The sequence below is a fragment of the Protopterus annectens genome, chromosome 1.part1, assembly GCF_019279795.1.
Source record: "Protopterus annectens isolate FY-2018-M chromosome 1.part1, PAN1.0, whole genome shotgun sequence".
Classification (NCBI taxonomy): Eukaryota; Metazoa; Chordata; order Ceratodontiformes; family Protopteridae; genus Protopterus; species Protopterus annectens.
Window position 1 is genome coordinate 219,079,287 of NC_056726.1, and position 17,758 is coordinate 219,097,044.

Sequence of the window (17,758 nt, forward strand, 5' to 3'; positions counted from 1 at the left end):
GTGTATGTGAAAGCTTGGAAATAACTAAGAAAGATTTTTTTTTAAGAAATGAAAGAAATGCACTTCAGGACTGCCTTATATAGTAAGTAATGGATCAAGTACAAGGTTAGCAATACTGGATGTAGAATACTGCCCTACCCAGTGTCTCATTATAAGTTAGCTGTACAGGAGAGTTCATCAGTTATTCTTGCTTGATTTCCAGCAACTTAAGCTCTAGTGTTTTAGTCATTTACAGACATTTGTCTGAAGATTGAGAGTTTGACCTGCTTTATCTTCTCACATTCCAAGAATGATTTCTCATGAAGCTATGGATTTTTACTTGCAAAATCTATACTATTCTAATAAGATATGTGGACCTTAATAACATTATTCTTTCTATTTTCCTGAAATCTGTTAAAAGAAAAGCAAAAAGACAAACACCTTGTACTGGTTTGGTACTAGCATCTCAAGTCTAAACATTTCTCAAGCTGTTAAATATCCTCTGCCTTCAGAAGATGTTAAGTTGTATTGTAGAACAGTATTATGGGTCAAGATATTGTCCCTGTTTTTAATATCTGAAGCTGTTTCTTAATGGTCCTGACGATATTCCTTGAGGCTGCACTTATTGGTTAAACTTGTTTTCTGTTAATAATAACACATGGTATCATGTTTAGAAAGTTCACTCTTTTAATATATATGTACTGTTTTTTTTTTCTGTCCTTCAGTCTGAACTCACAGAAATGAGAATGCTGCCACACTGTAGGATGCTGACAAATTGTGGAAGTCTTTTAATAATTATGTCCGACTTAACGTTTTCAAAGCTCAGGCAGTCTGTTCATATATTTAATGCTGGGGCCAGAAACATCAGGTTGGTTAATAACGTTCTTCTGATGGAGATGTTCTTCATCTCACATTGCTGCAGTCCTTACTTATGGGTAGTCCGCTGTCCTCGGTCGGCCCGAATACCAAAGTATTAGGCTGACGTCGGTCATGGGCACTCAGAACTGACATCAGAGCGTCAGGGTATAAAAGCGCATGACCGACGTCATATCCTCAGTCTTTTTTGCCGCATGGTCCGATGCAGAAGCAGCGTTGCGAGTGCCGTTCGGCGTTCTGAAATTTTCGAATTCTGAGTTTCAGACCGAATCCAAGTTGGGCTAAGTACCCGTTAGAATATTTTTGTTTTTTCTTGCCTCAGTTAATTCCGGATGTCAGAAAAAGTGAATAATTGTATTTCTTGTGGGAAACAGATACCGCATAGAGATTATCACTCTCTTTGCATTCCTTGTTTGGGACCGGACCACGATGTAGTCGGGTGTCGGTTTTGTGCTAGGTTTAATAAGCGCACTATAAAAAGAAGGTTAGATTGTGCTAGGTTAGTCTTTGGAAAGCGGTGTAATTATAATATGCCGTCGGATCCTCCAACGCCCGCTTCCACGAAGAAGCGCAAAGACAAATCCTTGAAACCTAGACAGGTTGATTCGTCCATTTCGGATGCTGGTCCTGCAGAAGCTACAGTAGAGCAGGCGGATCCGGCTGAAGTTTCTGTTGAGTCTCAGGGGGAAACTTTGATTTTGCAGGATGTGGCCTCCCAGGAGTCAGGTCAGGCTGAAGGGGCCTCTCAAGTTACTGTTCTCCCTTCTATGCCTAAGGTGGTTAGGCCTTCTGCTTCTATTCCTAAGGCTTCTTCTAAGGGCAGGTCTGTTTTGCCTTCCTCTGGTGTCCCTCCAGGTACTTCAGGGTCTGTGCCTAAAAAGCACATGCTTAAAATGGCAGAAGATTTGATTACTTTAATTAGAGGTTCTATGCCCCCTCCTGATAAGAGGCCCAGGGTGGAGCCAGAGTTGGAAAGTTTGGATCAGGCCTCAGATGACTCAGAGTCTTCTGCTGAAGATATTCTAGATTTTCCTCCTTATTCGGATTCTGATGCAGAGGATTCCACTCCTTCTGCTTCTCCTCCAGAGGATTTTTCTTTTTCAGAAACTTTGCATTCCATGAGGGAGCATTTTAAGTGGGAAGGACAGGATTTCTCTGATTCAAGGAAGAGGCTTAGGGAATTCTTGTTTTTGCCACAGCATAGACCCTTGGCTATACCTCCTGTTTTGGATGTTGTTCAAGATGTTTTCTCGGAGGCTTCCCTTAATCCGGATTCTTTGCCTCCTGCGCCAGTTAAACCGGACAGATATTACAGGGTGCCTGAGGCTCATAAATATCTGTATAAGAGTCCTAGGGCGGACCCAGAAACTATTAGTCAGGGGCCTAAGGGTGTTAGAGCCTCTGTTGTAAAGAATCCGGTTCCTCTAGATAAGGAAGCTAGAGCTTTGGATAGATGGGGTAAGAAGGTGTATACCTCTTCTACTTTAGCAATGAGGGCTTTAAATTGCCAGTTTCATATGTTGAAGTATCAGAATTTCCTCCTTTCTCAGCTAAAATCTAAAGTGGATGCTTTGGCAGAGGGCATAGAGTGTAAAGAATTGCAGGATTTGGTGCATGTCTCTGAACAGGTGGGTAAGCATTCTTTGCAGTGTGGTTTTGATGCTGTGCAGGCCTCTTCTAGGGTGGCTGCCACTGGTTCAGTTCTTCGCAGGCACGCCTGGCTTAAGGATCAGAATTTGTCCGAGCATGTTAAAACTAGAATTCTGGATGCCCCTTTACAGTCTGAAGTTTTGTTTGGCCCCTGTGGAGTCGGTTTTGAAGAAAATGGAAGACAAGGCTAAGTCTATGCAGACTGTTAAAGATTTTTTGCAAGTGCAACCTCCAAAGTTTAGTAGAAATTGGCCTACTAAGGGGTGGTCTTACCCTTCTTCTGATTCTCAATCTAGGGGTAGATCTAGACGTGGCAGGGGCAGAGCTCACAGTACATTCAGGCCTAGAACTTGGAGTTCGCCTGCTCAATCTGCAGGTGAGGGCAGGGGCCAGTCCTTTCGTAAACAGGCCCAATGACCTGCATTTTCAGCTGCCAGATTCTTCTTGCCTGGCAGCTCCTTTGGGAGGAAAGTTAGCACTCTTCAAGCAAAACTGGCTTTTAGTCACCCGGGACAAATGGGTATTGGACATTATAAACCGAGGCTACAAGTTTTATTTCCATACATTGCCTCCTTTCAAAGGCATGTCAGACATTCCTCCTCGACAAAGGATAGAGGCTCACAAGCAGATTTCTTTGCTTCTTCAAATAGGAGCTATACAGCCAGTTCCTCTGCCAGAAGTGGGACTAGGATTTTATTCTCGCCTGTTTCTAGTACCAAAGAAAGGGAACACGTGGAGACCAATTTTGGATTTATCTATCCTCAACACTTATCTGAACATTCCAAAGTTCAAAATGCTGACGTTACAACAGCTTTTACCTCTGTTGGGAAAAGATCACTGGATGGTAACTCTGGATCTCAAAGAGGCTTATCTTCATGTTCCTATCAGGCCCAGTTGCAGGAGGTACCTGCGTTTGGCTGGAAATTTACATTATCAGTTCTCTGCATTGCCCTTTGGCTTATCTACTGCACCCAGAGTGTTCACAAAGGTTCTGGCTCCAGTGATAGCCTTTTTCAGGTTAAGAGGAATACAGATTTATCCTTATTTGGACGATTGCCTGATTATTGCACAACACAAGGACGAACTTCTTCATCATCTACAGTATGTGATGGTAGTGTTAAGATGCCTAGGGTATTCTGTGAACGAAATAAAGTCCAGTCTAGTACCCTCTCAGGATATGTGCTTTCTGGGTGTGAGACTGAATACAGCTTCCCAGATGGCCTTTTTGACCCCGGACAAACAAAGAAGCCTTTCTCTTTATTTCCATCAAATGTCTCTACAGTCCAGGCTGACTGCAAGGACAGTCCTTCAAGCCTTGGGGTTCATGGCATCTTGTTTTCTGGTGCTTCCCAATGCCAAACTGCATATGAGGAAGCTTCAATGGTATCTCAAAAATGTATGGACACAACACTGCCAAGATCTAGACACTGTCATTCCAATAATACCTTGCATTCAGAAGGAATTTTTGTGGTGGGCTCAGGAATGTCACCTAAACAAGGGACTCTCTGTGACCCAACCAGAGGCGAGTCAGATTTTAACGACAGATGCCTCGGACAAGGCCTGGGGAGCACACCTCAATGGAAAATGGGTGCAAGACACGTGGCCTGTCAGACTTCAACATTTGCATATCAACTTGAAGGAGATGTTAGCAGTTCAATTTGCATTGATGGCTTTCAGGGATTTACTTCACCCAGGACAGGTGTTGATTCAAACAGACAACACTACTGTCATGTGGTACATCAACAAGCAAGGGGGGAACCCATTCGTACCCTCTTTGCAGGCAAGCGATGATTTTGTGGGAGACTGCTCTCAGTTTACAACTCAATCTTCAGGCAAGGTTTCTACCAGGAGCACAGAACTCCTTAGCAGATGTGTTGAGCAGACAAATTGTGGATCCTCACGAGTGGAAACTGGATCCTCATGTGTTTCAAAAGTTGACAGTGTTATGGGGGACTCCAGACATAGATCTGTTCGCTTCTCCACTAAATTACCAGTTGCCAAAGTTTTGCACAAAAATGTTTCATCCCACAGCTTGGAAGGTGGATGCTCTATCGTTCAGTTGGAGCAATCTTCGTGTCTATGCCTTTCCACCTCTGCCTCTCATTCCCAAGGTACTCCTGAAGGCCAGAATAGACAAGCCATCCATGATTCTGATAGCGCCGGATTGGCCTCGACAGCACTGGTACCCACTACTGAGGAGTTTAGTACAGGAGCCTCCATGGCCTCTACCTTTGATTCCGCATCTTTTGTCTCAGGAGGGCAATCACTTCCTCAATGTCAAGATTCAGTCTCTGCATCTCACAGCCTGGCATATTCTGTTTTAAACCCTGGAGGGTCTCAGCTTCCTCAACAAGTTTTGAATGTTATTTTGGAGGCCAGATGGCCTAGTACAAGGAAAGTTTACGCTGATAAATGGAGGAGATTTTTTATTTGGAGCAAAGCAAAGGACCTTGATGTCTCCAAGCCTGATTTAAGTGTTTCTCTTCAATATCTTACTGAGTTATTGGACAAAGGTTTGTCTTTCTCCTCGATAAAGGTTCATGCTGCAGCCATTTCTGCTCACTATGACTGTGACCCTCCTTTATTTTCTCATCCTTTGTTTAAGCAGTTTCTTAGAGGGGCAAAGAACATAAGACCCCCACGTAGAGCTCCTACTCCTGCTTGGGATCTCAATTTTGTGTTGGAAAAGCTTACTCTACAACCTTTTGAGCCTGCAGCTACTGCCGAGTTAAAGTATTTATCATGGAAGACTGCTTTTTTGTTGGCCATTACCTCTGCAAGAAGGGTTTCTGAATTACAGGCCCTTATGGCAGTGGAACCTTTCCTGATTTTTCATAAGGATAGGGTATCTTTGCGTACTAATCCTTCCTTTATGCCTAAGGTGGTTTCTAGTGTGGCCTTGAACCAAACTATTCATTTGCCTACTTTTTATGCAAACCCCCAAAATAAAGGGGAGAAGATTTTGCATACTTTGGATATTCACAGACAGTTACGTTATTATTTGAGCAGAACCAAGGGTTCAGGCAGTCTCAGCAGTTGTTTGTTTCTTTTGCTTTGGGTTCTCAGGGGAAACCTGTTTCAAAACAAACTATTTCTAAATGGATTGGGTTTTGTATTTCTTTCTGTTATTCCCATCATGGTAAGGAGGTTCCGGCTGGAATCAGACCTCATTCCACTAGAGCTACTGCCACTTCTACTGCCTTTCTAAGGGGGGTAGCTACAAAAGATATTTTGGAAGCAGCCACTTGGAGTTCAGTGCATACTTTTTCCAAGCATTACCACCTTCCTCTTTATTCTAAGTCTAGGGCTGGATTTGCCTCTGCTATATTACAGGGCATTTTAGCAGCCCCTAATGCTTTATGATTTTGCCATCCTCCCTTTACCTCTGCTTTGGGATTCTACCCATAAGTAAGGACTGCAGCAATGTGAGATGAAGAACATAGTACAGTTTTGTACCTACCATAAATGTAGATGTTCGAAGATCCACATTGCTGCAGTCCAATTTACCCTCCCTCCTTCCCCTCTGTGGTTTGGCATGGTAATATGGTTTGGGTGATAGTTGTTGTTGGGCATGTTTTTGGGTAGGCATCCTGTTTTTGGGCTGTGGCCTTTCTTTTTAGGGCCTTCTGACATCTGGGGCAAGAAAAGACTGAGGATATGACGTCGGTCATGCGCTTTTATACCCTGACGCTCTGATGTCAGTTCTGAGCGCCCATGACCGACGTCAGCCTAATACTTTGGTATTCGGGCCGACCGAGGACAGCGGACTACCCATAAGTAAGGACTGCAGCAATGTGGATCTTCGAACATCTACATTTATGGTAGGTACAAAACTGTACTTTTCTTGTTATTGAGTAGATTAGTTTCAGACAAAATGGGCTTTGAATGAACAGGGAAATGAAAAGTGTCAAATACAATAATTGATTGCATATGTCCTGAAATGTGCCCTCTCCCCACAGTCAGATAATTTCTTTGTAATAATTTCCTTATGCATGCATGAGTGGAGTACTCTCTGTATCTTTTAAACTGTCTTGCCTTAAGGGGGTGAGGCATGAATTTTGTGGGTCATATTGGCTACATTAATATAGGAAGCCAGTCAGCTTTCTACAGTAATGTGAAGGTCCAAAGATGTTCTTTTTTTGCTCTTCATTTAATAAACTGTTGTGTGTGTGTGTTGTGTGTGTGTGTGTGGGGGGGGGCTTGATGGGACATGATTGGCTGCATTACTGTAGGAAGCCAATTAGCTTCCTACAGTAATCTGATTTTTTTTTATTACTTTAACAGATTTGTTGGGTCATGATTGGTTTCCTTCAATAATTCAGCCTATCAACTTTCTACAGCAATGTGAAGGGGTCCAAAGATTGATTGATTAATTGATTGATTGATTGACTGATTTTTTGCTCTTCACTTGAAGAGCTGAAGAAGTGGGTTACTAGTTCATGAGACTGGCTCAGGGTGCTAGCTGAGCAAGTTATGCTATGCTGAAGCGTGTCTAGTATGTGGACTGTGTCTTCTAAGAACCTTTCAAATAATGGAGATCTATATTCAGAATAATATATGAATCTCACTTGAAATAATAGAGATCTAGACCCATATGATAAAACGATCTATATCATGTCAGAAACAGTATCTGGAGCTTGTAATTATTAATGCTGTACTGCAAACTGTGTCTGTCAGAAGGTAGCATTTTACAGAGGGGACACAAAACAGTGTTCTGTAATAGTATGGCATTTCAAAGTGAAAAGAACAGACATTTTATGTATCTGTGTATCAAGTAAGTTGATTTTATATATATATATATATATATATATATATATATATATATATATATATATATATATGGGTCTAGGACACATGCTTGACTAGCATATGTTCGAATCACAAAACATCGAACACACATACACAAAAGCGCTTAACATCGAAAAGCGCTTCCGTGTATGTGTAGTTCAAAAAAAAAAATCTACGTTTCTGCAGGGGGGCTTTGCCCCCCTGCACCCCATACACCCCCTACTTTATTATTCTCACTCCGAGATCGCACTACAATGGGGAAAAGGGAATTTTCCCTTACCCGCACTGAAGTTCGGACTACAAAACAGGCACACGTACACGGAAGCGCTTGTTGATGTTAAGCGCTTTCGTGTATGTGTGTTCAATGTTTTGTGATTCGGACATATGCTAGTCGAACACGTGTCCAGATCCCACATATATATATATATATATATATATATATATATATATATATATATATATATGTATGTATGGATTCACTTTGGAATCTCAAAATTCCAAAACATTGAATGTCATATGATCAAGACCATATGATCGATGTTTCAGGAATAGTGAAATTCCGAAACAAATCCCAAAAAAAACTATTTAAACATTTCTGCAGGGGGGCAACCCCCCTGCACCCCCCACACCTCTGCTACATAAATATACCAACTATGAGATCGCACTACAGCAAGGAAAAGGGAAATCTCCCATTCTGTGCTGTATGCAGATCTCTGTTTAGAATTTAGAAATTCTGAAACTTCGATCATATGGTCTCGACCATATGAATTTCAAGGTTTTATGATTTCGAGATTCTGAAGGGAACCACTATATATATATATATATATATATATATATATATATATATATATATATATATATATTACACACACACACACACACACACACACACACACACACACACACACACACACACACACACACATATTCTCCAGTCTTATTGTTTGCAATGCAAGCAAGTATGGCCATTCTTTGGAACTTTCTTTGCAAATTAAAAGTAATATTAATTCAGTGTCATATACCGATAGGGAATTTCACTGAACTTTTATTTAGTAACTAAAATTAGTATACTTTCAGGTCCATTTTTTTCCCAGCTCTGTACTGTTGTCTGCTATTCTGGGGAACTAATGTTGGTCATATTCATAACAGTGATCTGTAAATATTGTTAGCTTAGCTTGTGTTCATAATCTTATTGGTAGTATTCAGTTTTTGACTGAATCTACCCTGAGTACTTTTGTCATTTCTTATAACCACTCTTTACTATATTATACTCAAAGTCCTTTTTATCACAAAATGTCTGTATTATGCTTATAATTCCTCAGTCAGTATTTCTATAAGCTGTAATGATCTGTACATATTAATTTACATTTTGGCATGTTCATAAACCACCATGGGTAGATAGTTTGCTAACATTGTCATGTAATTGTTTTATCTATTTTTGTCAGTTCCATTAACTGTGGTAGCTATCACAGACTGATATTTAGACAGTGGTCAACTTCTTCCAGTTCTCAGAACATTTTGTATAGGGTATACCTGCTTCAATGGATTGTATCAACACTGACATCTCAGATAGAACACCTCACTTGGCTGTCCCAGACGTTTTGAAAATAATCCGTACGTCTTCCCTGAAAAGATGATTTTTTTGGGCCCACCCATACTATATATTGTCTTATCAAATAAACAGGTTATAAGTAACTCTTATAAGTAGGACTCCAAAGAGGTTTCAGACAACAACTGATTTGTAGAGACAGACTAGGGAGAACATATCAGCATGTCCAGATTACTAATTTGCATCTGACTTGCAATGCCAGATGCAGAAACATCTTCTGATGTCATTACTGCATTTACTTCTAGCTGCTAACCCCAAATTGTTAATTTTCATGGTGCATGGGTCTTCCAGCCATACTTCACGTCATCCTTTTGTTATTCCCCTGATGCATGTACAAAAAAGGTCTTCCATCTATGATCAGGAAAGGAAAATGGATGAAATATGCAATTTTAATCAAATATGTTTCATATTGTGCATAATTAGTTTCCCCTACCATTTTACATTTGAGTGATGTTGTTATATTTCTCAACTCTGTGTATCAGAATTTTAGTAATGCATTTTATCTTACAGATTGCCCGTCCTGCACTTTTTGATCAAAATACAGTGAACTCCATGGTGTCTGACATTGAAAAAGTCGATCTGAACAGTATTGGTTCTCAAGCACTTCTTTCTGTTGCTGGAAATACTGAATCAGATGTTGAAGCATACTCAGAATGTAAGACAATTTTGTATGGTTTATGAAAGGTATACTATAAACTTGTTTTTGTGTCATTAATAGATGAAATGTTTATGCTGTTCTTTTGTGAATTTGAAAATGATTTAGATACACACTTCTGTTTCCTTTGGTAGTACCATTGATTCAATGTCGTTTCACCTGTCTTTTGTCAGCATGGACAGATAAAAGTCAGGATCTGACAAATGAATTATCCATTAGATCATAACTTAAAACTCTTTGCATTTGTAGCAGCATTTTTTGGATTCCTACCAGATATAACTTCTCCCAAGATGCAATATACACTGTAACAAAAGGAGATACTGCCAGCCCAGCTGTCTGGAATTTTGTAAATAATTATATGTCATTTGCGAATATCAACATGATTCATATGCTTATGTTGCAACTGTATTAGAACTGTAAGTTATCAAAATGCTGGCACAGAAATGCGTGTTGAACAGGGTTTGTGCAATGCTGAGCTTGGGAGATGTATCCACAGTGTACCCTACTGGAAAAGAACAGAAATGTGTTTAAACGATTGTAACTGTGTAAATGTATATAATTTAATAGTGGGAACTGGAACATAGAAGGTTAACTTGCAAAACTTCAGAAAAATGGTTGAAAATAAATTATTATATAACTGTGCCATAAAAGATGGCTTTGATGCAGCAAGGAGACAGGATGTCTAAAACTAGGGAGCCCTCCACATTGTCTTGTAAGTGTTTTATTGTGTTATGTCTTCCAGCAGCTGTAAAGATCTGAGGGTTATGTATTTTTCACAGGGAGGTGCTAAATGCTGGCAGTTTCTGGCAATTGGGGTTTAGCTTGGGAACTAAAGTCAGATGAGAAGAAGTGATGTCATCCTACAAGCTAACCCAGCAGTAATATTTGACATTAATTTAAGAAGTGTCTAAGAGAGTGGACAGTGCATTTTGTATTTTGTCTTTGACCTGACAGCATCAACTAGAACATCCATTCACCACATCTGCCTGCTTGCTCTGTAAGTAAGTTAACTAGGTTACAGTAATTTATCTGAGATTCAGTAAGGAGTATAGCTGAGCTTAATTTAGATATTTTTCTTTACTTATTTGAGACTGTCCTGCAATGTTGTTTTAACTATTTCCTGTGATTTTGGACTCTGAAGTTACTGTGATGATTTACCAAGTATTTTTTTGTTCTTTTATTATTTATTATTAAATATATTTAAACCTTTCAATTGTGGCTGCTCTGTCTAGAGATATTTAAGCATATCTATTTGGTAACACTGTGTAGGCCACTCCTAATAGCCTTGCTCTTGGTCAAACTACCATTTGGATTAATAGTAACATTACACAGTAGGATTGGACACCCTTTAAGGGCCTTAAAGTGGCTGAAAAGAGTTGGCTGGTGGCAGTGATAACTATCTTATAGTCTGGGCAAAAGGGGGTATAGCTACTAAACCTGCGCCAGCCTTTCCCAGGAATGTATATATGTGGGTATATAAATCAAATCTCAAAGAGTGTGTGTGTCAGCTACTTGAACAGGGACACAAAACACTGGTTGGACAGAGAGGGTGCTGTAGGTCTTGGTTTGGCCATTCAGCTGAGATTTCAACTCTATAGCTGTGCCAGTAGGGACTCTTATTGGGGATCTGGAGAAAGAGGGAGAAACCAGCCTCAGACCGACTGTGCTCTCTGTGTGCTCTTAAGGGAAATTGCACTTTACTGTGCGTGTACTTGTCATCCTCCCAAGTGTATGCCCCCTACTGGTGCTAGTGGTGAGGATTGAGGCTCCTTGATTACTGTTGCCAGTGGTGAGGTATCACATACACCTTGAGGCTAATTACACTAAATAAGAAAAGGGGTATGGGAAACAGAAACCATCCTCCAAATATGAATTAAGGGGTTCTGTCCCTCATGTAGAATTGTTACTACTATAAGAGAACAGAGTCTACATTGGCTGGAAGTGGTATACTACAGCTGGAAGACTTCAATTTGAATAAGTGACTCCCATAAACTAAATTACTGTAACCACAGTTTTATGTTCAACAGAAAGCTACATCTGGATAGTTTTCACCGAACTGTATTTCATGATATTTCATTAAACTATTTTAATTATTTACAATATTAAACAAGCAGACTACCCTTCCTACAAGAAAACACGATCCGATCACTGGCATTTGAAAACAGCACAGTAACTCTGACCTAGTCATCTGTAGTCATTGCTACTTATATCTCTCTATTCCTTTTTAATCTGTTTTTTTTTTCAAATAATAAACCTATTTCTCTGATGTGTTTGAATTCAGCTAAGCATTTAATTCTGCCACTTACCCTTGTAAAAACTACATTGATGTTCCTGTGCATTCACATAGTTGTAACAACTTATTTTCACAGATCTGTTACAGCAGTCCATATTATTGCATTCTTATCCTCCATGAAGTTTCTTTTATTACAGTGTTCTTCTTTGGAACTGTGTTCTTTCAATGTACTTTATTAACAAAAAAACTGACAAGGTAACCGACAGACTTCATTGTCCACACAGCCTTATTTCATTTACAACATGTGAGTGTTTATATTAATTTAGACCAGGATTATCCCTGTTTATCAAGCAAAAAGAGGATGATACGTAGATGTATTTTTCTTTTGTATGGGACTTCATATTTGTAGGATATGTAGTTTGTGATATATTGTGTAGACATGCAAGTGTCTTTTTTCTCTTTTTTTTTTTTTGCTTCTCCTGCCAGCTGACCATCAGTCCCTTCTCAAGCCATGGACCCATTCTTTCCCCAGAAACAGGATCTGTGTCAGATGGCAGAGGCTATTACTTAGGCAGCCATCTTGAGTGGTTTAGCTTTTTCTTGCTTGTGACCTATCCTCATGCAAAGGGGCCGAGGGAGAGGCTGTGTAACTGGCTAAACACTGAACCGCACTTTTGCAAAGGGCATTCTTTCCAAGCAACTGCTGTTCTCCCCAGGAAGCAAGAATATTGGCTTCTCTGATCTCTACCAGAGAAGTAGCACTGACTCCATGTGCCCCTAAGTGCATGCAGCCAGGGGCGCTGGAAACTGTTGAAGACTGGGGGGGGGGGGGGGGGTAGGGTGACAGGGGCACTTAGTCATCTAAAAAGAGCAATTTTTAAAGCTGTTTACTACCACAACATAGGTTCAGTTGTAGGACATTTTAAGCTTAGCTAATTTCCATTTTGTTGCTTGAATTAACATTTCCTGATTGGTCTTATCGATCCCATGGCTGATAATTTCATATTAGCCCTAGCGAGAATAAATATGATCACACTATAGATATTTTGAGGGGACCCATGTAAGGGATGCAGCATTTAGGAACCAAATCTATCCAAGTTGCATTTGAATATGGACAGGGATGAGCTTTGCTTTACTTGAATGGATACTTTGTTCTAGATATATGTCCATCTCTCCACAACATTCAGTTTAGATACCTGAACTGAGTATTTCTGATGCCACTTGACTTGTTGATGTTCAGTAGGGCCATCTGTATTAGGTGGGAGGATGCCTTTTATGCCAGACATATCACCTCTAAGCACTCTGTAGGATACTGAGTATAGTGATAAGTCTATGAGGTGGTCCATGCAAGACCTATTGTTTAGGACTTGTATCCTTTTAGTAAGGTATCTCTGTGGGTATTCCAATTGTTACATGGGTCTGGACAGATACATGCCAAAGTGGGCATTAGACAAAATGATTGACCTAATGAGGGCTTTGTAAAGGGGGACAATAACATCTCTAGATCTAGTCACAATCAAGTTGTTTATAAGCTGTGCAACATAGAAAGACTTTCTTATGACTCTGGGCACATGTTGGTCAAAGGTTAGGTCACTGTACACACAAGTTCCCAAATGCCAAACAACTGGGTTAGTTCTCTGGGGGCATTGTCAATTTGGCAGTTCCCTGGAGTAGATTACTTCCCAAAGGATATGATAATGTATTTCTTGGAGTTTAGTTTCAATTCATGATTCTGGCAGCAGTTATTGTTTGGGATAAACCTTCCTGCATGATAGTTAAGTCATTTGGGATCCAATAACTGCTCCTAGCTTGCAGTCATCTCAAACTTAGTCGGCCAAAGCCCTTTGGTATTTCCTTTTACTTTTGAGATGTATATGCCAAACAGAAAAAGTCTCAACACTGAACCCTGGGGGACACCATTGGTGACTGGTCTCTTCCCCTATTTTGGTCTCCTGAATCCTTTGAACAAGCATACATGTATACATTCTTTGATTCACCTTCCTTCCTGATTGTATTAACCTGATTGTATTAAATTATATTCTTTGTATAATACAGCATACTTGTTCGAATGTGTCTTAAATTTGTAGTTTGGAACAATCTTTTAGTAAGCAATGAAATAAAATGTATGAACCAATAATGACAAAACTGCCCAATTCAGAACATTTCCGTCATAAAAGTCTACTTCCACACTCACACTATAAATAGAATGACAGCAGTGTAAGCCATACGCATCTTGCACAGCTTCTCACACTTATTTTCAATTTCATTTTGGCGGGGGCAAAAGTTCAAAAACCAGGGACACATTTTAAATATTGCTTGTATAATTTTGTAAAGTTGCTAGAATAAAATGTCGTGTTACCACCATCCATTTCACTAGTAAGTCTTGAACCCAGGACTCTGTGTACTACAGTCAGAGTAGCATACCACTATGCTAAATCAGCAGCATCCTGAAAAATAGGAAGACTAAAACTTATTGACCGTCATTTAGTGAATTCATTTCTTACTTCTCACCACAGCTCTCAACCTCTTAGCACAAAGAAACCTGGGGGAATACAAATTCATTTCTCATTATAGCTCTCAACTCTTGAGTGTGTGTGTGTGTGTGTGTGTGTGTGTGTGTGTGTGTGTGTGTGTGTATGTATATAGATATGTATAAATATATATATATATATATATAAATACACACACACGCATATATATATATATATATATATATATATATATATATATATTTGTGTGTGTTTGTCCAAGTATGCATGTATAATGTTGTATATGTACACACTGTGTGTGCGAGTGGGTATGCAGTTTGCATATATATGCATACACAAGACAGTGACCTTGGCAGCATACGGAGAAGTCAAGAAGAAACTCAGAACTGAGACAGAAGGGAAAACAGCAGAACAGGTTAAAAACCTCAAGTTTTGGGGAGGTGTGGTTGAGGAAAGGGAAGTCTGCATGAGGAGGTCAAAGATAGGATGGATGAGAAGTGCTACAACCAACTGGCACAAAGTGTCAGGCTAAGGTGTAACAGAGGAATGCCAAAGAAGTTGAAAAGTAAGGCATACGAAACATTGGTGTGACGATTGCTTCTGTGTGGCACAGAAACCTGGGCAGTGAATGCAGAGCAGTTGAAGAAGCTGAAGTTATGGAGCTGAAGTGCTTCAAATGGGCAGCAGGATGCACATTGTTGGACAGAATGAAGAGATGACAACATCAGAACAGACCTTCCTTGGTGAAGAAGATTTAGGATAGACAGAAGGAAGGCAAAAGGAAACAAGGATGTCCAGCCAAGAGGTAGATGGTTTGTGTGAGAGACTTGCAACAGTCAAGAGTAACTGTTGAAGAAGGTAAGGAAGTGGCACTGAATTGAGAAAGTTGGTGACCCTTGTCATAGCACTTCACCTCATGTAGAAAAAAATGGAAAATTGGGATTGATGATGATGATGAAGATTGTTTCAAGACTAAGAAACGAGTGTGATAAGATTATATATTTATACACTGTTCATTTAATTTATACTCTCAAAATATGTTCTTCTGTTACACACTACCCCGACACTATGTGCCAGATGGCTGCAGCCTCTCTGATTCTAGCTTTGACTTTCTCATTTATACTGCCTTTCTCCTCAACCATAGCTTTCCAATACTTGAAGCAGTTAACCTGTTTCACTATTTCCCATCTATCTCATTCTTCACCTTTTTCTTATACCCCCCCTCCCCATCATGACAAGCGTTGTCTGTACACCATGTGCCTTCAGCTTTGCATTCCTTTCTACTATCATTTGTAGACATTCTTGTCCAGAGTCTGCTTGTAATTCCTCACCATATGCATACAGCAGCTTTGTTAAGCTGTCTCCTTCTATGACCCATTTGCTAATGTAGTCCTTAACCATTATGAACAGCAGTGGGCTCAGAGCTGAAACCTTATCCACAAGCATTTCCACTGGAAAACCCTCTGTGAGTCTAAATACTGTTTCCAATTGTAGCCTGTGCTTTTTCTATCAATGTTTCAAGAACTTTAAACCAAAACAGGACTGCCCAAGTCAGCTTTCATGAGAACTTGTAGCATGCATTAGAGAATGACATGGTTATGCACAGTCTGGTGTTATCCATTATTACTTCATACTGTTATTACTACAATTCTGTTACAGTCAGATATGCAGTTACATTGATTTAGTGATATAAAAATACTCTTATTAATCTAGGAGTCATAAAATAATAAGTTATTCCATATTAAATTATGGTTGTTGCTTCTTGTTCTGTGTACAGATTTGTTAGGAGACAAATATAGTGGCCCAGTGGCCCCATTTCTTATGCACAGTTTTTGTGAAGGTTAACCCACTCAGAGGTTTCAAAGTATTAAATAAAGCAGCAGTAAATATTTTTTTCTGGAACTCTTTTCTTTCTCTGATGTTTAGCAAATGCCATCAGTTTCATCTATTCTGTCTCTGCCCTTCTAAAACCAGCTTAAACGTCTGAGAGGATCCTGAATGTTACCTTACTAGCTTATAAAATATGTACAAGTTTTATTAACTTTAACACTCTTTAGTATTGCTCTTTTGAGGACTGGAATATAAAATGAAATTTTCTAATCTAATGGTGACTGTTGTGTGTAACAAATTTGTTGACATATTCCAAACAGTACTGGAACAACAATATTTTGCAGGATTATACGCAATTCAGAGGAATTCAATCACTTCCTGTGGTCTTATTAACAATGTTTTGTAAGGCCATTTCAACTTCACTCTCTAGAAAATATTGTTAGACATTAGAGAACATTTCATCATATGTATCAGTGGTGTAAGGGTCCTTCATGTAAAGCTCTTCTGTATGTTCCCCAGTTTAATTTCACTGTAATGTCTCTTTCTATGAATTCTGAAAGTCTAATATTACATAGTCTGTTTATAAGCAGGACTGATAACAAGGAGCAAGCTTAAAAATCGAATCATCAACAACTGGTTAGAAAGTATCTGTTTTGAGAGCTGATACAAGGAGTTTATGGGCGGTAATGGAGAACACTGGACCACACTACTGTTTTATGTAGCTTTCGGAATATTACAGCAGTTGTGTAATTTCGAAGAGCTGCTGTATATCATCTCATACCTAGCTCTCCACTTCTTTGCTCAAGAAACACAGCCAACTCTAAACATAATTACTATTAAAAGGCCCTTATCAAGGACATTCATTTTAATTATTACCTTAATCATGTTAAAAAGTTAATGCAACATGTTACACATCAGCTCACATTTTTCTAAAGAGTAAAAGTATGAACTTCTTAACATCTTATTGTAATCTTCAATGATTTATCAGAATAAAAAAAAAACTAACATTTTACATGGGATATGGCAAAATATAATGAAGCAAAATCAGGCACATTTGAGATGTACGCAGTCCCAATTTCTTTTAAACAAATTAGGCAATTTGGAAGGAGAAAACCACAAAATAGCTACTAAAATCTTTGAGTCAACTTTAATCACATAAACACATTAACGCTTATATTCCACACTCTCTTTTCATTTTGCTCAACTTCTTCAGATGTCAAATACAAACAACCTTGCAATTCTCTCTCTCTCTCTCTCTCTATATATATATATATATATATATATATATATATACACCCAATTATCTCCTATCCAGTAAAATCAACATCCCAACCAGTGTTCAATAATCAAATCCCTTTAAGGTTTAAACAAAATTTCATCTCATATAAAAACGCCTTAAATAAAACAGTGCATATAAAACACCATATATAAAACAGTATAAACACTTTACCTTCAGATTTTGTACAGCAAGTACATTTGTCAAAGTTAATGTGTTCATACTCTATAAGTTGTAATGTGTATTGCATATCTAATATATAGTGGTAGAGCTCCATCTGGTGGAATTTGTAAGAAATATAAAATTGTAACATATCTGTTACATATATTATTCACTTAGTAATGTAGGAGGTCAAACACATATATTAAAATCC

At 39.0% G+C, this 17,758-nt stretch overlaps 1 protein-coding gene across 1 annotated transcript in view; it reads left to right on the forward strand.

The window, feature by feature from the left end:
* The window catches only part of RFX6 (regulatory factor X6), a 707,859-nt gene that overhangs the window by 320,929 nt on the left and 369,172 nt on the right, over positions 1–17,758 (forward strand). The window contains exon 5 of the mRNA XM_044074222.1: positions 9,413–9,557. Coding sequence (XP_043930157.1) covers positions 9,413–9,557 — 145 coding nt within the window. The remainder of the gene's footprint in view (positions 1–9,412; positions 9,558–17,758) is intronic.